Genomic DNA, 24,502 nt, shown 5'->3' with positions numbered 1-24,502 from the left:
CTAGGCTACCCCTATTGGTGTAAAAATGTAGTCATAAACATGAGTTTTAATAGGGTGCATTCCACTTTGTTATGGTGTGTCCCACATGTGAAATAAATGTACCTAGGCGTGCGAAGGCTATAGTAGAGGGCGGTGGTCCAGCACCTAATTATGAGGGAGCATGCGTAGAACGTTTTTTCAATTGGGCAATGGCATTTTCATCAGGGCGACTGATAAATTCGCACCCACTGTAGGATAATTAACACCCCTTTAAACGTAAAAAAGCGTTAAAGTCTGCCACGTACCTTCCTTTCATGGGTGCGTATATCCCACAGGTGGTGCGAATTTATCATTGCCCCTTTCATTACTTACCATTCCAAATACGACAAAGAGGAGACAATACTCCTCCAATCAGTCAATGGGAGTGTTTTGATATTGGCACCCCCCCCCTCCGCCTCTCTCTCTCTCTCTCTGCATATTTTCCCTCTGGCTTCGTTAAGTTCAGGCGCATGTTAGTGCCAGACCCCCTTTACCGTCATTTTGTTGCATTCTCTTGTCTTGCTCTATATTCATTATTATTTTAAAATTTAAAATACGCAAACACAATAAACTAGAAAAAAAATGGGTCTTATTCAGGGATTGCCAATATGCGGATTTCTCTCAACTAACCCAGAATATAACAGGGATTTGTAGAGACGTTCTCCTCTCATTCTCATTCTCATTCATAAACAGCCTTCTCTTTCACCTTATTTACCTTCCGCTCTCTATCCAGCTCAGTTAGGGTTTCTGAATCCTCTCTCTCCACACATGTCAAATATCTAAACTACAAATTCTATGGTTGCGATTTGGGTAGGTGTTTTTGGGTTTTGTTGGTTTTTCCAGTTTTTCTGTATCCACTTATATTTTCAGATAATGCAATTCTATGGTAGTGTGGCAACATTGATGATCCTAACTCCTAACCATCTGTTTGATGGTTGAATTTGGACGGTTGCGCATAAACGCTGGTGCGGAAGCTAACTTCAATCTTTGTTTTGAAAATTGTTAATGCCTTGACATGACAACTAAATAAGATACTTTGACGGGACAAATAGATTGAATTATACACGAGATTCTGCTCTTGCGAGGCCGGAGATCCTTTAGATAATTCCACCCATCAATCGTAAGGTGTCCAAGGTGGCACTCAAGCCCCAACCAAACCGGGAATGAAAAAAAGGGGGATCGTTTTCATGGAAATCAGTTGGGAATCAATCTCAACATGTTGAAATGGAGGTTGGAGTCTTTGATGAAGAAGAAGAGTTTGGCTTCATACAATATGCTACTAAAGATGATGAAAGTTAACACTCTACCTTGTGGCATGTAATTACTCATTTGTTACAAGCGTGAAAGGTGAATGACTTTGTTGCTGGTTAAAATAAAATTGCTCCAATGATGCATGCGAGTTGCATTTGCCACAACCATTTTTATTCATTGAATGCTTTCTCATTAGTTTTGGTGATCTAAGCGTCTTAGTTGTAGATTGTCATATAGCTTAATAGTTTTTGGATTCTGTTTTGGACCTTGCTTTTCTTCATTTTCCACTTGCTCTAGCATGCAGCTTTTCCCTGTTTAGTCATGATTCCATGTGGCCATTGTAAGCTATCGTTGTTACTATAAGGTTTGTTGCTTATCGTAGATTAGGATTGGTTGGTACAGTTCTGTTCTGATTTGTTGGAGCTTATCCGATGACAGGTGTTGATTTTCTGTAGCTGAAGTGACTGGCATTATGGGTGTTTCCGGGAAGTGGTTTAAAACATTGGTTGGCTTAAGGAAGACGGATAAGGCAAAACCATCAGAAAAGGATGAGAATGTAGGTGACAACATTGTTAACGTTTTTCTTTTCAAATAGAATTGAGCTGCTATTGTGTATATTCTGCTTATGTTGCTTTTGAGAAGTTCTGCAATTTGATGCATTTCTATTTTTATGTTTTTTTTTTTTTTGAAAAGAAAATGGATCGGGATTGTAGCTCCAACTCCTTTACAATTAATCAATTTCTTGAACTTATACCTATACCTTTCAGTCTACTGATCTGGGCATGTTATTTGAGGCCATAAGATGTGGTCTGCACTTAGCATGTTTCCTGGCTAATAAGGCCTACAGAGCTAGTTGCTGAATCTAGCAGGAGATAAGGTAAATGTCATAAATATCACTTTTCAGTGAAGCTTGTTTCAAACAGACCTGTTACATGATTCTCTCACATTTATCTTTTGTCCCTTTGGTTTCTGAATGCCCATTCCATAATTTATGCATACTCTGATCGTGATCACATTTATTGGGATGATCTATTGTGTAGATAATCTACAGAGAGTTGATTTGGGTTTGGTTCTATAAATTATAACTTTTTCAGCACAATGGGCCAGCTTGCAATATAAATTTTCATTTTCTTTTATTTCACATTTTGTGTGCTTTTATATTTATTTCATATAGGCAGGTTTCAGATCATCAACTCTTCATTGAGGTGATCCTTTAGAGATTGAATAACTTTTTCAGCACATTAGGCCTTTTCTGTTGTTTGTGTTGTAAAATCTGTTTTAACATCCATTTGGTGAATGTGAAACTTGTATATAGATGAAAGAGCAATAAGAACTCTAATGGTGGAGATTCTAGCAACTGGGGCATAAGTATCAAAATAGTCTATACCGGCTTTTTGAGTAAAGCCTTTGGCAACCAACCTTGCCTTAAATTTTTCTATGGTTCCATCTACTTTTATCTTCTTCTTGAAGATCCACTTACAACCTATGGGTTTTGATCCAGGAGTTAAATCAACAAATTTCCAGGTTTTATTACCCATGATAGAATCCATTTCATCATTGATGGCCTCTTTCCAAAAGGCAGCATCTTGAGATTTAATGGCTTCTTCATAGGTCTTTGGATCAGTCTCTATATTTAGACTTAACATATTAGATTCAAAGATTTGATCTCTTGATCCTTCAACTAAGTATACTACAAAGTCAGGACCAAAGATTTTATCTTTTCTTTCTCTTTTACTTCTTCTAATTTCTATAGGTTCATCATTACTTTCCTTTTGAAGTTCTAAAGAAGATTCTAAAGGTGAGTTAGAATCCAATAGTTTAGGAATAGAAGAGAACCTATTCTCAAAGAAGGTTGCATCCCTAGATTCAATAAGGGTATTTATCTCTACTAGGTCATTCGGTTCTATTACCAAGAACTTATAAGCTTTGCTATGATTTGCATATCCTAAGAATATGCATTCAATGCATCTTTCTCCTAACTTCCTTTTCTTAGGTTTGGGTACTTGGACAATGGCCCTACAACCCCAAACTTTAAGATATCCTAAGTTAGGTTTCCTCTTTTTCCAAAGTTCATAGGGGGTTACATGGATTTTCTTATTAGGTATCCTATTTAGGATGTGACAAGCCGTTAACAAGGCTTCACCCCAAAAACCCTTGTTTAATCCAGAATTGACTAACATGGAATTAACCATTTCCATTATAGTCCTATTCTTTCTTTCCGCAACACCATTCTGTTGTGGTGTATAAGGAGCGGAAAATTCATGGATTATTCCTTCATTTTCACAGAAATCAGGAAATTGATATTCCCCTCCCCTATCGGATCTAAGACACTTGATCTTAGACTCACATTGGATTTCTACTTCAGATTTATAGGCCTTAAATCTGTGTAAGACTTCATCTTTATGGCCTATTAAATAAACATAACAGAATTTTGAAAAATCATCAATAAAAGTGACAAAATACTTTTTACCCCCTCTAGTAGGAGTACCATGCAAATCACATACATCACTATGGATTAATTGAAGTAAAGATGTAGATCTTTCTACACTAGGAAAGGGTTTAGTGACTATCTTGGTTTGCATGCAGATTTTGCACTTATCTATCATATTTAGGAATCAATTCTAACTTTACCATGTCATGCATTTTCCTAAAGTTAACATGTCCTAATCTATCATGCCATAATGAAATAGAATCAAGCATATAAACAGAAACATTTACTTTATTAAGATTCATCTTAAACATCCCCTCATACATGTACCCCTTCTCTACAAATGTTCCACCTTTGGAAAGTACAAACTTATTTGATTCAAATACAAGTTTAAAGCCATTCTTGTTAAGAAGGCTACCGGATACAAGATTTCTTCTAACTTCCGGTACATGATACACATCGGTAAGAGTGAGGATTTTGCCGGAAGTGAATTCGAGATCCACTTTTCCTTTGCCTTTGACTTCAGCAGTTGAAGAGTTTCCCATGTAGAGAACACTCCCATCTTCGACCGGTATATAAGTCGAGAATGCGCTTCTGTCCTTGCAAACATTCTTTGTAGCACCCGAGTCAATCCACCATGCATCTTCACCTTCGAGGAAATTTGCCTCGGATATCATGGCAACAAATTTTTCTTTGTTTCCATCCTTGTTTCCTTGAGTGTTCGATTTTCTATATTGACACTCCTTTTTGTAGTGGCCCATTTTGCCACACTGGAAACAAGCGCCTTTGAGCTTCTTGTTCTTATCAGAACCCTTGCCATTTTGATGCATTTTCCTCTTCCGTTTACCTTTCCAAGGTTGAGTAGGAGGGTTTGTATTTGTTACATTGGCAACTTCCACCATATGGACTTTAGAGGATTGATTTATAACATCATCTTTGTTATCTCGAAGCCTTGATTCTTCCTCAACTTGGAGGGTTTGAATCAAATCTTCGAGTGTCATTTCCTCCTTTTTATGTTTAAGACTTTTTCTAAAGTCTTTCCAAGATGGTGGTAATTTGTCAATGATAGAGGGTATGATGATTGTGTCATCAAGGTTTACCCCTTGTTGATGAACTTGGCTAATGATATGTTGGATCTCATGGACTTGATCCACTACCAACTTATCATCAGTCATCTTATAATTTAAAAAATGACTTACTACAAACTTTTTGGCGCCGGCATTTTCCGATAAGTACTTTGCCTCCAAAGCCGTCCAAAGTGCTCCCGCCGAACCCATGCTATGGTAGATGTCAAACAGTTCGTCGGTCATAGCATTGAGGATGTGTCATTTGCACAGATAATCGTCTTGTTCCCACTTCCTCCTTCTACGGGCTTGGGCAAGTGTCTCGTTTTCAACTTCTGCCGGTTTTGGTGAAGTAAGAACATACACCACTTTGAGGGTGGTCAAAATGAAGTGAACCTTCTTTTGCCATCTCTTGAAGTTACCCTTGTTGAAGCGCTCCAATTTCACAAAATCTTGGGTCATCTGCTTCATCGATTGCGCCATGAAGAACTCCAAAGAATATTGTCTTAGTTGTAAAATCTGTTTTGGAGATGGGAGAAATAGAGTAGAGAGGAGATGCTTCAAGGCGCGATGTCGCTTTCCTTAAGACAATATTCGCCCCCACCAGTTAGTGTGCAAGGGGTACCACGAATATGCCTCCAAGATACAATGAAGCCTGGTGTTATCACCACCAAGATATCTGTTGACGTTTTGCACCAAACGGAAACAGATCCAAGAATCACCTTTAGAATGGAACAGGTATTTGAGACCCCTAGTTACTGTTTCTGCAGAAAACAGTACACTAGAATTGTTTCTGGAATAAAATTGTAAACAGTAATTGTAAAGGCTTTTTGATGAGAGTTTAAGGCTCTTGAATTTGTAAAAATCAAGTCACACAAAGTGGATTCCGAATTCTCTTTGCAATGGTGAGATTCTGCTCTTTTTATAGAGCTACTGGTGTCTTTTCTGTTGAAAACACACCCCTACAGGGCATCTCTTTAGAGCGGGCTTGATTCTGGCCGTTAGATCGCGCCCATCCGCGACTCTGCGGTCCAGATCAATCCTGGATTGACCATTGGGTTGTGTAAAAACCCTTTCAACCCCGTAACCACTAGATCAACCATCCACGGTGCGGATCGCACCCCTGGATGTCATGACCGTTGGGACAATGAGACACGATCTAACGGTCATCATCGCACCCGATCATCACTAGCCGTTATCACAATCCGACAAACCAGATTGCACCCGCTTCTACACTAGCCGTTGGAGCACTTTAGGCCCGCTGGGCCAACCGTTGGGTCCGAACTGAAAGCCCAACCCAACGAACCATTAGGTCCATTGACTTGACCGATCCAACATGATCTGGATCCAATGGCCCAGATTAAATCTGGAAAAATGAAAGGCTCCAATCGCTCCTCGCTACGATGCGAAGTGCAAAGTGCGCCTAAAAAAGCGCCAATAAAGCCCATTGCCCACGCCGCGTGCGCGTGTGCGAACGGTGCGTTGCACCGTCCCGCGGGTCCACCCAATGGCTAAAGCCCATTGTTTATTTAAAACAATAAAGAGAAGAGGGAAAAGCTATTTAAGCTCTTCTCCAACTTTTCTCCAATCCGATGTGGAACTATCTTTCAAAAGCAACTTCTCAAAAAGCAACCCCTTTTTACCAAATAAAAGCATTTTGTTCATAAAATACTTGAAAAACAACTTTGTTTTGAAAATTACACTAACAATCCCCCACCATTTTCAAAATCAAAAGTATTATCTCATTATACTTGGAATTCTCATGCATAATTGAAGGTATCTTACGATTTGAACCTTCACTTAGTGAGAACATATCAAAGTTGACAAGAACGGCATAGTAGACGTGTCTTTGAACTAGCGATTCTATATAGCCAACCGGATACGTTTCACACATAAGAAATTCATTTCCTCAGGTGATTCTAATTAGCCGACACGTGAACTGGCCTTGTGTCTGTATCTCGGTTTCATGAGTGCTCTAGAAACTATCCCAGTCTCATAGAAGGCGGCACCACCTTCACACTCACATAGGTAGGCTCAAGAGTGCCCCTGTAACTGTAGCACCCTAACAATTATGTTACAAGCCTATTAAGAGCCCACTGCTCAACCTCCTCCGTTACTCATTACAGGTACTAAGCACTTTACCTTGGGATCTTATTTATATAGTGCTTGCAACCACTCCAGATGATGTACTTGGGCTCATTGAACTCAAGACTTGATGTCTCTTCAAGTGTTGAGTCGAGTTTCCATCATTGGTGGTCATATATTACTGGCTTAAGACCCATCCCTATTGATGTCTTAAACACCATATCTCTTGCAAGTGGATCTTCAAGAAGAAGATAAAAGTAGATGTGAGATCAAGCCAGAATCTGGCTGATCCATTAACAAAAGGTCTTGCAAGAGATATGGTGTTTAAGACATCAATAGGGATGTGTCTTAAGCCAGTAATATATGACCACCAATGATGGAAACTCGACTCAACACTTGAAGAGACATCAAGTCTTGAGTTCAATGAGCCCAAGTACATCATCTGGAGTGGTTGCAAGCACTATATAAATAAGATCCCAAGGTAAAGTGCTTGGTACCTGTAATGAGTAACGGAGGAGGTTGAACAGTGGGCTCTTAATAGGCTTGTAACATAATTGTTAGGGTGCTACAGTTACAGGGGCACTCTTGAGCCTACCTATGTGAGTGTGAAGGTGGTGCCGCCTTCTATGAGACTGGGCTAGTTTCTAGAGCACTCATGAAACCGAGATATAGACACAAGGCCAGTTCACGTGTCGGCTAATTAGAATTACCTGAGGAAATGAATTTCTTATGTGTGAAACGTATCCGGTTGGCTATATAAAATCGCTAGTTCAAAGACACGTCTACTATGCCGTTCTTGTCAACTTTGATATGTTCTCACTAAGTGAAGGTTCAAATCGTAAGATACCTTCAATTATGCATGAGAATTCCAAGTATAATGAGATAATACTTTTGATTTTGAAAATGGTGGGGGATTGTTAGTGTAATTTTCAAAACAAAGTTGTTTTTCAAGTATTTTATGAACAAAATGCTTTTATTTGGTAAAAAGGGGTTGCTTTTTGAGAAGTTGCTTTTGAAAGATAGTTCCACATCGGATTGGAGAAAAGTTGGAGAAGAGCTTAAATAGCTTTTCCCTCTTCTCTTTATTGTTTTAAATAAACAATGGGCTTTAGCCATTGGGTGGACCCGCGGGACGGTGCAACGCACCGTTCGCACACGCGCGCGCGGCGTGGGCAATGGGCTTTATTGGCGCTTTTTTAGGCGCACTTTGCACTTCGCATCGTAGCGAGGAGCGATTGGAGCCTTTCATTTTTCCAGATTTAATCTGGGCCATTGGATCCAGATCATGTTGGATCGGTCAAGTCAATGGACCTAATGGTTCGTTGGGTTGGGCTTTCAGTTCGGACCCAACGGTTGGCCCAGCGGGCCTAAAGTGCTCCAACGGCTAGTGTAGAAGCGGGTGCAATCTGGTTTGTCGGATTGTGATAACGGCTAGTGATGATCGGGTGCGATGATGACCGTTAGATCGTGTCTCATTGTCCCAACGGTCATGACATCCAGGGGTGCGATCCGCACCGTGGATGGTTGATCTAGTGGTTACGGGGTTGAAAGGGTTTTTACACAACCCAATGGTCAATCCAGGATTGATCTGGACCGCAGAGTCGCGGATGGGCGCGATCTAACGGCCAGAATCAAGCCCGCTCTAAAGAGGTGCCCTGTAGGGGTGTGTTTTCAACAGAAAAGACACCAGTAGCTCTATAAAAAGAGCAGAATCTCACCATTGCAAAGAGAATTCGGAATCCACTTTGTGTGACTTGATTTTTACAAATTCAAGAGCCTTAAACTCTCATCAAAAAGCCTTTACAATTACTGTTTACAATTTTATTCCAGAAACAATTCTAGTGTACTGTTTTCTGCAGAAACAGTAACTAGGGGTCTCAAATACTTGTTCCATTCTAAAGGTGATTCTTGGGTCTGTTTCCGTTTGGTGCAAAACGTCAACAAATATCTTGGTGGTGATAACACCAGGCTTCATTGTATCTTGGAGGCATATTCGTGGTACCCCTTGCACACTAATTGGTGGGGGCGAATATTGTCTTAAGGAAAGCGACATCGCGCCTTGAAGCATCTCCTCTCTACTCTATTTCTCCCATCTCCAAAACAGATTTTACAACAGTTTGCTTGTGACTTTATTTACTCTAGGCCTACCATTCACTTTGGGCCCCCTTTCTAGGCTCAGTTTTCCAGCCTATCTGTTTCCAGGCCTGCTTCCCTAGGCCTCAACTAGGCTTAGCAAGCACTTAGAAGCCTTTAAAAGCCCCGTGCTCCACTAAAGAAAGGACAAGTGGTTAGTGTGAGAATGAATGACAATGAGTATATATGACATGGAGGCACTTCAAATGGGTATCAATAATGATTTCACCAACAGATGTTTGTTATGAGAAGGCGAGAAATATCCAGCGGTCTTATTGTGTGTTCCAAATGTTACGGTGTTTGAATGTACCTGAGCTTTGGGCATCCGCAAGACATGTAAGTCGAATTCCAAGTTTCCAACGACAACATAGGCAGAAAAAAGTTAACATAACATGGACAATATGGGACCTTAGATTACAATGGTGATTGCAACAAACATATCAAATGGTACACAAACCCCCAAAACAGGGTAGGTACTTGATCTACATATGATGGGTGCAATTGCTGAAGCCGTAGCCGAGGGACATGATCTTCTTACTGCGGAAGCATCATCATATGCTGGATGCATGTGGCTTTTCAACATTGTGGGGCTTCACAGGTCTCAAGGAACTCTTGTGGGTGGGCCCTCGAAGTTCAGAATACTCATTGGCATGAAGTGCTTCTCGCCTGAAATATTCTTGTTGACTCGTGACCATGGATGGAGGTTGAAGGAAGTCATCGCCTTTAAGATCTTCTTGGGCCTTGGTTTGTCACTTCGAGGTCCAACAATCCAACACATTTTCTTATGTTTTCATGCATGTAAACAAATGGTGGTTCCTAATCAAAGTTAATCTAACTGTTGACTGGCTTGGGGAAGCTTGTTTAACAATAGACAGACTGGAAAAGTGAGCATGGCAATCAGGAGCCCAGGGTGACTGCCAAGCCTAGAGTTATGACTTATCAACATAGATGTCCAATTTAATGGGCTAAACAACCAAGCCCAATGAAATGTTGAAGTAGGTCTCTTTTTTACATCTCCCAGTCAACGAGAGTTCTTTAAAAGCTTTATGCCCTGTTTGGTTGCTCAAAGCAAGGAAATCATCGGTGTTTCATCTTCCACTCATCTACCCAACGAATGTTTGGTTGCCATTTTGCGTTGAAACTCCCTTTGACTCCCAGGCATCTTCCAGACATCATAATTGTGTTTTTTCCTACATGGCGCCTATGTGGCAGAAATGTTCCCTCTAATCTTCTCCCCATCTTTCACCATTTTGGTGGAAGAAGAGGAGAAAAATCGTCTTATTCTCTTTTCTCTCTCTCTCTCTCTCTCTCTCTCTCTCTCTCTCTCTCTCTCTCTCTTCCACTCTCTATTTTGGTAATGACACCCCTACATCTTCCACTAATCTTCTCGAGGATTGCCACGCAACCAAATACTACTTACCATTCTTCCACTATTCTTCTTCCCATCTTCCATGCTTGTCTACTTCCCTTTGACTTCTTCTACTAATCTCCCAGCCACCTTTGAGCAGCCAAACAGAGTTTAGTAATTGACTTTCCTAATGAAGAAGGATTCTTTACGCTATGATCATAAGGAATTGAGTATTAAGTTTCCGATTCAAAGGGGACTCTCTTTACTTATCTATGCAGAAAGAACCTAAGATCTTAAAACCTTTCCTAATTTATGAAGGATTTATTTAAGATAATCCAGCTAAATAATTTAAAAAGATTTACACCTACAAGGACTCTTTACCAAAGGGTGAAAGATATTGGTTGTGCCATGTGGAATTCACTTCTCTTTTGATAGATTTTTCATTTCCACAGTGATAAAACCGTATTTGCCTTCTATTTTCACACCGCTTTATTGAAAATATAAGTGGACAATTGATTTTGAAATTTCTATGTTCTGTAGTGAGAATCCCTAGCAGACTATGGTTTTTTAAGTCACATCTACACTATTGCTTGTTCTTCTTAACTGACTCATGAATAATGATTTGATGGAGTCCGTTCCTAATTTATTTATATTTATCAGGTAATACTGCAAGATTCTATCATCTATGGTTTTCCACATCTCTTAATCTTTTCAGGCTTACTAAATGTTCTTGAAATATTGCAGAAATCTGTCGCTACTAGTCGGTTTTGGCACCGGAGAAAGCACTCTGTTGAGATTGATAGTGCTGTTCTTGAAGATGAGCTTGCTCAAAATGCTACTTCACTAACAGGAGATGCTAATAACAGACCAATCTCAAACACGGGAACCTCTCCTACTACCTGGATCCCTGTACAGATTCCTGCTCGTACTGGACAGAATTTGAAAGAGGAATGTGCTGCCACACACATCCAAACCGCTTTTCGAGCGTTTCTGGTATGAATGCATTTTTCATCACCTTTAATAGCCAGTCGACTTGGTATTTCTATAATTGTGTCACAATACGATACCTTATTGAAGATTTTAGCAATAGAAGCAGAGTTTCTATTTAGCCACTATTTTGAGTTGTTATTTCAAGTCGTTTACCATCTAGATCAGCATGAAATTAATTATGGTTGTTTTATGCTGGTTGACACAACTTTTTCTTTATTCTTTTTTACACTTTAAAATCTATGCTAATTTTTTTAGCGTTTGGGTTTGAGCTTATACTTATGGTAGGTGTGAGCTTATACTTATGGTTTCATACCTTGATTTTCTCACTGTAATCTGGCTCTCTTTAAATAAAATGGGGTAAATAGTTTGGTAGTGATCAAAACCCTAAACAGCTTGGGATTCTTTAACAAATTGTCATTTTCTAAAAACTAATATGTGAATCTTAATTATTTCAGAAAAACAGGGAATCTCATGAAAAAGCAAAGACGCAAGCGTACCCTTAAGTTAATGTAGAATTTGCGTGAATATATGTTAACGTTTTGGTTGTTGACTATTGCCGTTATGTTCATATTAAAATGTGCTATGAAGGTTTGTTTTTATGTGTCAGGCGAGGCGAGCTCTGCGAGCTTTGAAAGGATTGGTGCGACTTCAGGCCATTGTAAGGGGCCATGCTGTAAGAAAACAAGCTGCAATAACACTTCGATGCATGCAAGCTTTGGTGAGAGTTCAGGCCCGTGTTAGAGCGAGGCGTGTTCGCATGGCACTGGAGACTCAGTTGGTGCAGCAAAATCTTCGGCAACAACTTGTACATGAGGCCCATGTTCGAGAGACGGAGGTAAAGCAGGTTAGGCAACTGAACTGCTGAAATGCAATTGGCATTATGGGATACAATCAAATTACCTGTGGCTGTGGCTTTTTCCTGATGATGGCAATGATTTCATGTTATACTGGGGTCAACCATGGTCACACTTGGTTGAAAATGCTAAGAATTATCATAAAAGTTCTTATAGTCATTACCTTTTTAGTATTGCATGTCAGCACTAATGCATTTATTTGTGAATTATTCTCATATAACTGCTTCCTTTTACCGTTTAAGAAGTTCAGAAAACATCCAATATATTTTAAATCTACTTTCCTGTAAGCTCTCTTTAGCTTCATCTATTTGATGGAAACTTAGAATATTTCTAAGCTGGCATTTATTAGTGAGTGATCTTGATACGGATGTTTTGATTACCTTTGATTTGGTTAATTTAGAAGAAAACAGGCTACTTGATGTATGATGGGGATTGAAAGATCACTATTCATATAGCTCTGATGCCAATTGATATAGGACAACCAACTGATGACAAAATTTCTCTAAGATTAGGCTCAAAACTGTGTAATTAGGTAAAAAAGGGATGAAGGATACAGGCTTGGGTAAATTTTGGTATGGGAATTTAGGGACTTGCAGGCTGCAAAAGTGGACAGTTAAAAGATTCAGGCTGGAAAATTATAATGGGCACTGGGAAATGTTCTAAAATAGGGTCGGAATGTATATTAAGGTTCACGTGAGTTTATGATGGATTATTGAGGACTAGTTATGGGTCTCATATGATAGCAGTTTGCAAAAATGAGCTGTGATGATATTATAAGGCTGCAGGGATTTAAAAGAGATACTTGGCTAGAACAGACTTATGAAAGAGGGATTTGAGACTATTCTCAGGTCTGTAACAGGTCTGGACTATGATTCTAGGTTGGTTCCGGGGCCTGTAATTATGTAAAGGGTAAGGGAAAAGAGCTGGACTGTTTATACAGGTGCAGATGTAGAGAGATAATGGTTTCTGACATAGCCGTTCAGGAAAACGGGGCTTTAGGGGGTATTTAATGATTTCTTGGTAATCCGTAGGTGAGGGTTTTGTGGGATTTTCTAGTTAGGTGAAAGTAGGGGTGCAACTTGGGTCAGTCGGATCGAGCTTTTGCTTAAAAATGAATTGAAATCAATCCGAACCCGAACCGATTTAAAGGTAAAAGCAAAATTGACCTGACTTGCACCTCTAGGTGAAAGGAAAGTGTGTAGGGATGCTGGTTGAGGGGTTAAGGGGTGTTGTAGGTTGAAAATGAGTGGTTTTGTTGGCAGATGGGCTGAGATGGTGATTGTGGTTGAAGGCCTATAGGAATAAAAAGAAAGATGGATGTGAGGAGAAGAAAGTAAAGGAAAAAGCAAAGAAAAGTAACCTAATGTCACACTGGGGTCTCCTAGGCATCATACCATAGTATCTAAGTCATCACACCTTAGGGCATGATGACATTACACCTATCTCAAAGCAAAGGGATTTCAATTTCATTCAACTGTGGTGTAAAAAAGGCCATTACATATGTAGGCAAACCCCACGAAATTTTGAAAAGAGAGGTGGGGGGGTATCTATTAGGAGTCCTAACTATCAAAACACTACTTTCTACCTATAATTGCTTATTCTCATCCTACTTACTATAGGTAAAGATTTCTATTTCTACCAATAGTAACTTGACGCATGGCTGTTGACTTGTTCAACCTTCTAAAAATAAACTTCCTAAACCTACTATTACAAGGACTCTTGAAGTCTACCAATAGTAACTTGACGCATGGCTGTTGACTTGTTCAACCTTCTAAAAATAAACTTCCTAAACCTACTATTACAAGGACTCTTGAAGTCTTCTGCTACAACCAAGCTAAAGACTCCTAATAACAACAATTTAACACTCCCAGTCCCACGAAATTGTTAAGTGGTCCCTCTTTTGTAGCTTAAGTGTCCAAAGGGCATCCCTCATTAATGATATTGGCAATCCAATGATAATAGTGCCCATAGTGATATTGCTACTCCAATGATAATAGTGCCCATAATGATATGGCACCCTTATATGATATTGACACCCTAATACTAATAGGGCCCATAAATGATAATGACAACCATGTACCTCCTCTTCCGTCTTCATGCCACCTCAATCTTGGAACTTTGGGGTGGGTCGTCAGTGTTTTCCCAGTGATACTTTTAGGCGCCTGTGATCCCTACCACTACTTGGTTTGTCAACCATATATGTGTAATTTGAAATAAATCCCTATCACTACTTGGTTTGTCAGCCATATAGAATGTTCATCCGTACATTTGTATTTGCAGGAAACGTTACAATCTTTTCTAGTCCCTGAGTTACATGGGCATAAGTAGAATTCTGACTTATGCAAACCCCATTCTGTTCATTGTTTCTTTGTTTCTCATATTGTCATAGTATGGTTGGTTGTGTTGCCAGAATCTAATCTGTCTGCTTTGATTGCTGATTCAGGAAGGTTGGTGTGACGGTGTTGGATCTGTGGAAGATATTCAAGTGAAGTTGTTAAAGAGACAAGAGGCCGCGGCCAAGCGCGAGAGAGCCATGGCATATGCGCTGGCTCATCAGGTGAACCTTGGATAGCAGCCTTTTGTAAAATATGACACATTCACTTTTTCAATGAATTTGACTCAATAATGAATTTCTATGATTGAAATGATTGAAAAACTGTATGTAACTGTAGGAGTCGCTTTGTCATACTCACAGACAGAAGTTTCCATGTTTTTAATACTTTAGCTTTCAGTTCTGAAATGTAGGAACATATTACAGTTTAGTAACTTTGTCACTTATGGAAGATCCTTTGTGGATGAGCCTGATTTTTTATTTATTTTTAATGTATTGGTAATGATAGGATACAAAGGGTAGTTCAATTGCTTAAGGCTTTGTTCTTCAACTCTAAGGTTGGAGGTTCAATCCCAGCTTAGCTACCAAAAAAATGGTAGGATATGCACATATATGAAATTTTTGAAAATTGCCTTGATTTTAACTTTTAACTAAAAGGACATGATGATACTAATGCTTTTATTGATGCACTATTATAATTACTATAAATGTTTTTTCAAATTTATCAATCCCAAAATTAAATCTCTTAAAAATCTGTTAAGAATTACCATAGTTCCCTAAAAATGAGAACAATGAAACCTCTAAAATTTTGGGAAAACGAACATAGTAGGGTCAATTCTAATTTCTAACATCATCATCGTAGTGCCTAGAAATTCCCGCCTGCTTTCTCCTTCTTCTTTTTTGGCTTCATCAAGGTTCAAAATATCTGTAATGGTTACCATATTGGGTGGAGATCGAAATGATACATATTGGCTGTATCAACGATCCATATGGGTTGGTCCGGTGATGCACTTGTGAATCAGATATACAAATTCTCCATAGGGATATGTAATGTTTTGACTACATTTTTCTGTTTACTTCTTTTTTTTAAATGATCATATTTTGTTCAACTTTAAACTATGATCGGTCAACAAAATATTAACAATGCAAAATAATATCTCTCTATTATTAGTTTTATTAAAGTGGTTAATATTTTGTTTTTTTTTTGTTTACTTAGAGTTGTTTGGAGTGATTAATTCTGTATTGGATTGGTGGTTGTAAGAAATATGTTGTAATCATTATAAACAATACAATTTTAGCAGTTAGTAAGTTACCTCCTAACTCTTAGCTGCTACAGATCTTGACTGGCCAACCTCTCCGATTGAGTTCTAGACCAGTAAGAGAAATTAAACATACATGAGAGGGGTGCCTGAAACCCGCCACCCCCCCCCCCCCCCCCACCCCCCCACCCACACACACACACACACACACACACAGAGCATACTCCAACATTTGGAAATCAATTAGTTCTATCCCGCCGGACTTATGGGAATGAATCATTGAGAGTAGTGGAAATGGATGATCTTACTGTCCGCTCTAGATCGCACCTTCATAGTGTCCGAGTGGAGGTCTCTTATCTCATCGAACCCCTTACTATTACATGGCTTACTAATAGGGCTCTAAAGCTCAGCTGAAGGGAAATAAAAGCCCTTTCTTCACACAGGCCGGAATCGATAAGTGATCAAGGCTGGTTGGATTGTTCTAGCACTTCCACTCGCTGATTCGGCCTTGACTTCACTATTGCTCTGAGAGTCCAATACCTTAACTACTGGTTGAACTCTGGTGCGTTTCACACTATCAGCACTTTTCACCTTTGGTTTTTTTAAGTAGTTAGTACCTGGTAAATTACTAGTTGCATGCAAGTAGTGGTGCAACGTTGTATTACATTTGTCAATGATTTTCCAACAATCATTATAGTATCCAACATCTCTCGTTATTGCATTTTTGCCCTATCCATGACATCATAAATATAGCCCATTTTAAAGATTTTGACTAAAGGCTCAAAGACTTTAATGAACTCTCTTATTTTCTTTCAAAGCTTATTATCTAAAGCAATTTTCTTTACTTCTTCTGAAATGACTCTAGATTGCCCAGTATCTTGCAATGTACTCATCGGTTGCAAACATGTGAACTTCCCCAAAACAACCGAAATGTTCCCATTTCCATCCCCACCAAAATGAAATCTACATGATTTCCTTTTACGTCATTATTTCTCCGAAATTTTGACCGAAATTCTTGAAATTTGACCCAAATGGTCGGAAAATTGGAAAGATGTTATTATTTGCATTTCATTTCATTTCATTAATGTAGATAATGATATTTGGTAGGCAACATCATTGAACTGCATGGCAAAGTAACAATATCTTATATATGGGATGTCAGATCGGCATGGGACCAATAATACCTTGTAACTCTATGTGGTGTTGACAGAGTTTGGGGGTCCTTATAGGGGAGACTGGTCATTGTACTTTCTTATACTTCATTACATTGTTCTTCATTATTGATTTTACTGTTCCAGACATGTGCGGCAATGCATTTCACTAGGTGTTAAATGTGATTAAGCCATTATGAATGGCTTTCTTGCTTATATGATGGTTTCTAAGTATGTATTTGTGCTTATTCTATTTCTAGCATTTCCTAAAATTTAATCATTTGCATATTTTTTTAAAAGATTAAAAAATATCATCATTTTCATATGTTTCCATACGTTTCTGTTATTTTACAAGATTAAAAAAAATATCATCATGTGATTCCATTTAGCATTTTCCTCCAAAAAATTTTCACTCTTAACTCAGCTGTTCCGTTTTTTGTTTTCTCTCCCTTTTTTTTTCTTTTTCATTTTCCTCTCTAAGTTGTGGGTCTTCATGTTTGTTGTGGTCTTCTTGGAAGTAACCATGGCTGCATTGTTTTCCTTTCCAGTGGCAGGCAGGATCAAGGCAGCCAGCAGCACCTGCAGGGTTTGAACCAGATAGAAACGACTGGGGCTGGAACTGGCTGGAGCGATGGATGGCTGTTCGTCCATGGGAAAACCGGTTCGTCGACATAAACATTAGAGATGGAGTAATAGTCCGCGAGGATGGTTACGCGGAGGGAAAGAACAACGCCAAGAATCAATTCAAGTCTACCTCCAAGAAGCCTACTCTCCATTTGAACATCTTGAATCAGAAAACTGTTCCATCCATTTCTGATGGAAGTGTTTCTTCATCCGGCAAGTCTGCAAACATGCTAGCCACGTTTACCACACTATCTGGAAAGACAAAATCGAATACATCACTTGAGAAGTCGATTGAAGAAGCCAATTGCAGACCTTCTGGAATGGGTCTCCGTTCCTATAGTAATCCAAAAGAGAGGTCCTTGCAACCCGATTCTCAGGCCAAGAAGCGGATGTCCCTACCTAGCAGTGGTGAGTGTGGACTTTATGGCGTAGTCATTTCTTAAAACTTTTTGTGATGCCTGTTATAACTCTAGAAACATTCCTGAAATTCATCTGAATATAATGTCGGGGTTTCTAACATGCGCACAAATGTGTACAAATGAACAACTTGCCTCTCAGTTGGAAGGTGGTTTGTGTGCAACTCAGAACAATGAGTTTCTGGCTTGTTCAGAATGAGGTTGCGGCTTCAATCCCTGCTTGCCTACCTAAAGAATAACCAGGAAAAAAGAATGCCGCAGGAACTTTAAGGGTTTCTGACAGGAGCTGTTTTTCTGTTCCTTGATTGTTTACTTGTTCGTTATTCTGTGTTGTGTTTTGCAACGATATACACCATGGATATAAACACACACACGAACACAATACTGAAATTTTATGGATTTATGATTACTTGGTGATATTCTCGTCTTCAGTCGATTATTAGTTATCTTCCCCATGCTTATATTTTGCATTTATGGATATGGGCGTGTTTCTGCCATGCTTATATTTTGCAATTATGGATTTGGGTATGTTTTCCAGTGTTTGTCATACAAACACGATACTCAAGTTTTATGGATTTATGATTAATTGATGATATTCTGGTCTTCATTCAATTATTATTTCTCTTCCGTATGCTTATATCTTGCAATTATGGATACAGCTGTGTAAAAATGTGCCCAAGCAACTGATATTTTACAGTTTCTGATCTATGTTAGTTGGTGATCCCTGTTCTATTACTTGTTGTGTTTGGTATTATTATATTTTGATGCAATGCTTACTGGTGTATAACCAGTCCATACTCTCTTGGGACTTTGTTTTTCTGATAACCAGTGCTCTGCTTTGTTCAATTTGTTGTGATCGCGAACAGGTGTGGGAATACAAACAGTTAGGCGTCCTAATCGAACTACAGCTAACAGGATGCCCAATGCACAGAAACCCAGCAAGGATAGAACTAAATCAGAAGTATATCGTGATTCGAACCTCACCAATCTAGTTTCACAGGGAGTGGAGCTGCATACTTGATGAACCCATTCATAGTTTTCAATTATGAAATCACAGTGCTGAGGGGAGGAGTTGAGTCTTGTTTCAGTGTTTTTTTTATGACATAGGGTATCCCCAACCCATTTTAGGGCGGGACTAATCCCTATGGATGTGTGCAATCACCCATAAAACACGCGCATCGGGTTTACTACAGGGGGGATTCGAACTCTCGTCACTGGGGAGAGCATACCCATGACTTTAAGCCGAAGAGCCACACCCGTCCGGGTTCCTGTTTCAGTTTGTATGTATAAAAATTTTCTCTTTAGCTTGACTAATGCAACCTTAATGCTTGTAGAAGCCTTCTGTCTTGCAGCCATCGTCTCGCAGTGGCAGGATTTGAAGAAACCGGCATCGATAGCCGGCCACCTGCAATAATAATTTATGAAGCTCATTGGAATCATGTAATGTTGACCTGTTACACAATGCCTTCGTGCATTATATACTTATTCTTGTTGAGTTTAGTGTTTCTGATTTGCTGTTTTCTTCTTCTCTGAAATGATAGCATTGTATGGGGGCTTTACAAGGCTTTACATGCCCTATACAATGACTAGGCCATGTTGGGCAACCATGAAATTTTTTTTTCATGGAATATTAGCTTACCAAGTGTTTGAGAGGGGTAGGGCGAGTAGGAGTGGGAGAGGGAGAGAATTGAGAGGGCATGAAGATGGAGATGATGCGAAGTGGTTGAAAAATAAAGAAACATAAAACTCTATTTTGAAGAACTCTCATTTTTCCTCTTACTTGCTTTGATTATAGCTGAACTCTTTCTAATTTAGTAGCTTTTACATAGTTTAGTAAGCATGCCCTTTGGTTCGCACAACCAAAAAGTGATTCTAGGGGTCTCCAGGAAGATGAAAAAATACGTGATTGTATCAAGAACTATGTAAAAGAAAATAGGCATTCGGCCTTTCTTTTATCCTCAGTGATATTCAGTGAAGTTCGCAGTGGGATGTTGCATGTTCACTTTTCAGCTGATTTTGTCTTATTCATTTAATTCACCTGAGGTGGCTGCTCTCACATGCAACAGCCAGCCGCAAAATGCCTTCTGCAATGGTCCCTGGGAAAATCCCAGGTTCGAAATTGCGTCGAGCAAGGGGGATGTGGTGGCCGCTTCCTGAATACTACTGGAAAAAGTGAGAGCAAAAGTGACAAGTAATGGACACCTTTCTCAGACAGATGGATCCCCAAGCTCTGAAGTTGTTCAATCTGATAGCGGAAATTTGAATTCAGCAAAGGAGGCATGTGGAACATATGTAATGCAGCATCACTACAGGTTAAAGTGTAGTGTAATAGGTTATTGGAGGTAAAATTGTACTACAGTTAGTAGGCTTAAAGTATTAGGAAAAAGAAAGCTTCCCCTAAATGAATATGCATTTGTTGTTGAATGTGAATAGTTACGCCAAACACCTTAGTAAAATAAAGTTTATTTAAGGGCTCTTCAGAAGAGTTGATTTTTGTGGAGTTTGATCTTACAGATGGGCGGCGCACGGGGCATGAGACCTAGACCATGTAGGCCGCCTTGTCCGCGGTCATTACTGCACTTATGTTATGTTTGTCCCTAGGTGACCAGGTGTTATCATTAATTAAATTTCATATAGGAAAGTGATATTCGCCCTAAGATGGAGGACGGTAAAAATCAACGGCTTGTCTTGGGAGATCCTTGAACAGGGCTTGATGGATCAACAACCTAGGATCAGGTCATCTCAACATACCACCAGGCACCAGCCCTGTGGTTGTCTTTCAGCCAACGGATTCAGAAGAGGGGTCTAATAATTGTCTTTTAGGAAGAAATATAAACAACCCAATCCGATTATTGGACCAAAGGGTCCAATAATCGGATTGGGGTGGCAATCGGTTGTCATAATCCCAAACGGACAGGGCATTATCAGGCCACACTATCATAGCATCCAATAATGTGTATTGTTTGTCGTTCAATGAGAACCATACATGAGGTCGACAAAAATTACAGATTATTTGATGTTAAGATTGGATTGTTGGTACAATCTTTGGCTGTAGATCCAAAGCAATTCCTATCACGTGGGATCCACCATGCCGCAGTGGGGCACCACATTTTATTGCAACTGAGGTCACGCCCTACTGAAGCATTCGTAATCCGTATGCACAAGAAGAACGCTTCATAAGGCCCGTGACCTCTTTCGTTGCTGTAATGTGGACACAGCTAACTGTTACATAGGGCCCTACCTTCGGTTGATCTGAACCGTCCATTTTCTAATCCTTATGATCTCAAAATGGAAGAGTAATAACCCAAACGGTATAACCATTCAAGCCGACTAAATAGTTTAGGTGGTGATAAATCCGCCCCTTTTGATTACTTGGGACACCCAGCAGTGTGTAAATGACTGGAGAGGGCCTGATGTACTTCACGTCAGAAGGATTCAATGGAGCTGATTGCCACGTACACTGCTGCTGGGTGTCCGAAGTAATAAAAAAGGGCGCATATATCACTTCCCAATATTTTTTGTTCCTATTAATTATGGGGTGTTCCTTACTTCCTGGCATTACGCATGTAACTACTTATAGATACATATTAGAAGACAAGCTTGTAGATACATACATACATACATACATGCATGAGAAGAAACGCATGCATGCATATACGTCAGGCATGTGCAAGAGAAATACGTACACCCAAACAATATGTATCTGAAGAGCATTCGAAGAATTTTCCAGTATGGATCCAGACAAAACCGCTGACATAGAAAACTTGCACAAAGAAACTTTCATTAGTATATTCCCCACGTCCATCTCAAGCTTTCTTTTTCCTTTGGGTTAAATAATCCCCTCTCCTCCACACGACTCTCCCCAAGGTATGTGTTACCTTGCTTATTCCTCACCTTATAGTTGACATTCCACAAACTTAACATTTTCACCAAAAACCACCTTCACATAACAATCAAACGAAATCAAATGGCTGATCAAACCTCTCACACAATCCTCCTCCACTGCCTCCCACCCCCACAGCGATGAACAGCACCATCAACTCCGGTGGCAGGCTATTCATCTCCGAAAAGATCAGGCTATTCAGCCCCGACAAGATCGGAGGTTTTGAGTATGGCATCGGAATCACGCTCCTCATCACCACCATTATCATGGCATCCTTGTATTGTATCCATGCTCAATCACAGGCCCTGTTGCACCAGCCTCAGGAGCTCCGTGAGCCTGTTCATCAACCGGTTGCCAATGTGGAAGCCGGTCTCGATGAAGCCACTCTACTGAGATATCCCAAGCTACTCTATTGTCAACCCAAGCTTCTAAACAAAGACACCATTGCCTCTTGCTGTTCCATCTGCCTCGCTGATTACAAGGACACGGATATGGTACGGCTACTGCCTGATTGTGGCCACTTATTCCATCTTAAGTGTGTAGATGCATGGTTGCGGCTCCATCCCACATGCCCCGTCTGTCGCACCTCCCCCTTCCCACCTCCCCTCTCAACTCCTCTTTCAGATGTTGTTCCATTAGCAAGCCATGTATAAGGACCCATCAAATCAGATCATGTCTCCCAACCAGTGCTTGGGTTGTTAGAGTTAGTGCCCTAAAAGCCAGTACATTTTGTATATTTTGTCACATTAATATTAATAAATGTTTAATTTCATGACATCTAATGGGTAATATGTGATTGAATATGTGTACGTGATGTACTTGTTATTCGTCACATACTCATCCTTAGGTAGCAAAGTAGAAATACCATGCTCAGGATTCACAAATCCTAGGGAGCAGGGAGATATGGTATCACAGTTCTTTGCACCTAGTTGGGGTCGAGATTGGACATCTCCTCATGTGCACAACCAGCACCAGTCTTGCCTACATGTACGTGTCGTGGAGTGGCTTATCTCAGTCACTTGGGTAGTAGACCCTAAGCAAGAAGAGTGGGTTCGACGATAGGATCGCGCACTGAACATGATCCAACTAGAGTAGCATGTGAACATGAGTTAGTAAGGCTATTCTACCAGACATGATCCTTTACATGTCCTTAGACATGAGGGGTCATACTGGTCTGTGGGGCCGGCCTGAATTCTTGGTCTATCTAACCATGGTCCTTCTATGGGTCATCAGAGGGTAGTACTAGAGTCTTGGACAAACCTACGAGGCTAATAGGGATACCTGACATGGAATTCTCCGCTCCTATTTAAGGGGATATCATCTACAATTTCGGCCAGAGCAATAGACCTATAAAATAGCTTAGCCAAGTAGATTTGATAAATGATTTATCAAATGTTTTATTAAAACTTGTTTTTGAAATGATTTTGCAAAGGGATTTGTAGTCCTAACTCCTTGACTGGAAGTTGTACCACGAGTGGATATAGTTGTCCACCCCCCTTCGGACCCAAGTTAGTAGATGATGAATAGAGAAATGACTTGCACATATTAGATGTGATTACGGGTATGATGATTTGACGATCATCTTCAAGGTTACATCTCGATGGAGGCCACTGATCCAATGCGATTGTAGTTGTTAACTATGGAGCAGGATCGCAGTGGGGCCCATCATTTGGTTTTGTAGGATAGACCGTCGGATCCCTGCAACGATCTCACTCACAACTCGAATGACCCATGTATATCCTTTGGATAAGGGTCCCTCATTTATTAGATTGCAAGGACGGATTAGATTCGTCGCATTGGATGCGAGGAAAAAGATTTGCGTAGTTCCTTTGGTGTATACACACCGTATGATGCATTGGGAATACCCAAAGAGTTAATTGTTAACTTAGAGGTATTTTGGGAATTATAGAATATTATGGATGGAGCGTTTATTCCATTGGATGGGAGAAAATAAGTTTATTTAATTAGAAAAATTAAATAACAAGTGTGTATTTAGCTTATAGGCTCGTTTTACTAAAACAGTCATAACTTTCTAACCTCATGGCCAAAATGAGTGTGTAAGTACTCATTTCGAACAACATTGACATAGCTACAACTTTGTAGTTTATGACTTTTCCGATTTAGCCATATAATAGTTCAAAAATGAAGTTGAAATTTGGCCAACAGCTTTGTAGCGGGAAAGTGGAAAAAGAGAGAATGTATTAAGTGATGTTTTGAGAATTTGATTTGAGACAATTGTGAACGTTTTTCAAAGTGGAAAAAGGTGTTTTCACTTGTGGGAAACACATCTAATTTAGTACTAAAGATTTCCAATTAAATCTTGTTTCTATTTAGTGAAAAAGATAAAAAGCTAGTTTTCTAAATTAGCTAGTTTTAAGAAGAATTAATTGGAAACTTTAAATGAGAAAAACAAAAACTATATAAACACATGAGAACATTTTCTACAGATTTTAGGCTGGGAAAAACGTTGGAGAACGTCCAAAGTTTTTCCTCTCTTCTCTCTCTTCTAGTTTCTTCACTTCTAGTTGTAGTTTTTGGAAAAACCATTAAAGCTCTATCAAGAAAATTCATATTTCCCATCTAAAGGTGCTGATATGATCAGTGTACACAATTGAATAAAAATTATTCAACTTCCCTTCGCTCAACTTGAAGGAATTTATCGGTAC

The 24,502-nt window shown here is 39.6% G+C and overlaps 1 protein-coding gene and 1 pseudogene across 5 annotated transcripts; both read left to right on the top strand.

The window, feature by feature from the left end:
* The first annotated feature begins 470 nt into the window (after positions 1-470).
* On the top strand, positions 471-19,460 carry LOC143885090 (protein IQ-DOMAIN 5-like). Of its 5 annotated transcripts, XM_077389065.1 has the most exons (8): positions 884-983; positions 1,071-1,365; positions 1,708-1,825; positions 11,072-11,320; positions 11,925-12,161; positions 14,615-14,728; positions 17,462-17,945; positions 18,820-19,460. In XM_077389065.1, exons 3-8 carry the CDS (start codon positions 1,742-1,744, stop codon positions 18,972-18,974), a joined length of 1,323 nt encoding a protein of 440 aa, XP_077245180.1. In that variant the 5' UTR covers positions 884-983; positions 1,071-1,365; positions 1,708-1,741; the 3' UTR covers positions 18,975-19,460. The 5 variants fall into 5 exon arrangements, with proteins under 5 accessions (XP_077245181.1, XP_077245182.1, XP_077245178.1 ...); XM_077389066.1 differs by lacking the exons at positions 884-983; positions 1,071-1,365 and adding an exon at positions 471-490; XM_077389067.1 differs by lacking the exons at positions 884-983; positions 1,071-1,365 and adding an exon at positions 506-828 and having other exon boundaries at positions 11,925-12,152.
* A 2,516-nt stretch (positions 19,461-21,976) lies between these two features.
* LOC143882863 (RING-H2 finger protein ATL70 pseudogene) lies at positions 21,977-22,489 on the top strand (annotated as a pseudogene).
* The last annotated feature ends 2,013 nt before the right edge of the window (positions 22,490-24,502 follow it).

Source organism: Tasmannia lanceolata, unplaced genomic scaffold (assembly GCF_043159265.1).
Source record: "Tasmannia lanceolata isolate RefF3 unplaced genomic scaffold, GAP_Taslan_0.1 ptg000008l, whole genome shotgun sequence".
In the NCBI taxonomy this organism is placed as follows: Eukaryota; Viridiplantae; Streptophyta; class Magnoliopsida; order Canellales; family Winteraceae; genus Tasmannia; species Tasmannia lanceolata.
This window is presented reverse-complemented; position numbering and strand designations above follow the sequence as displayed.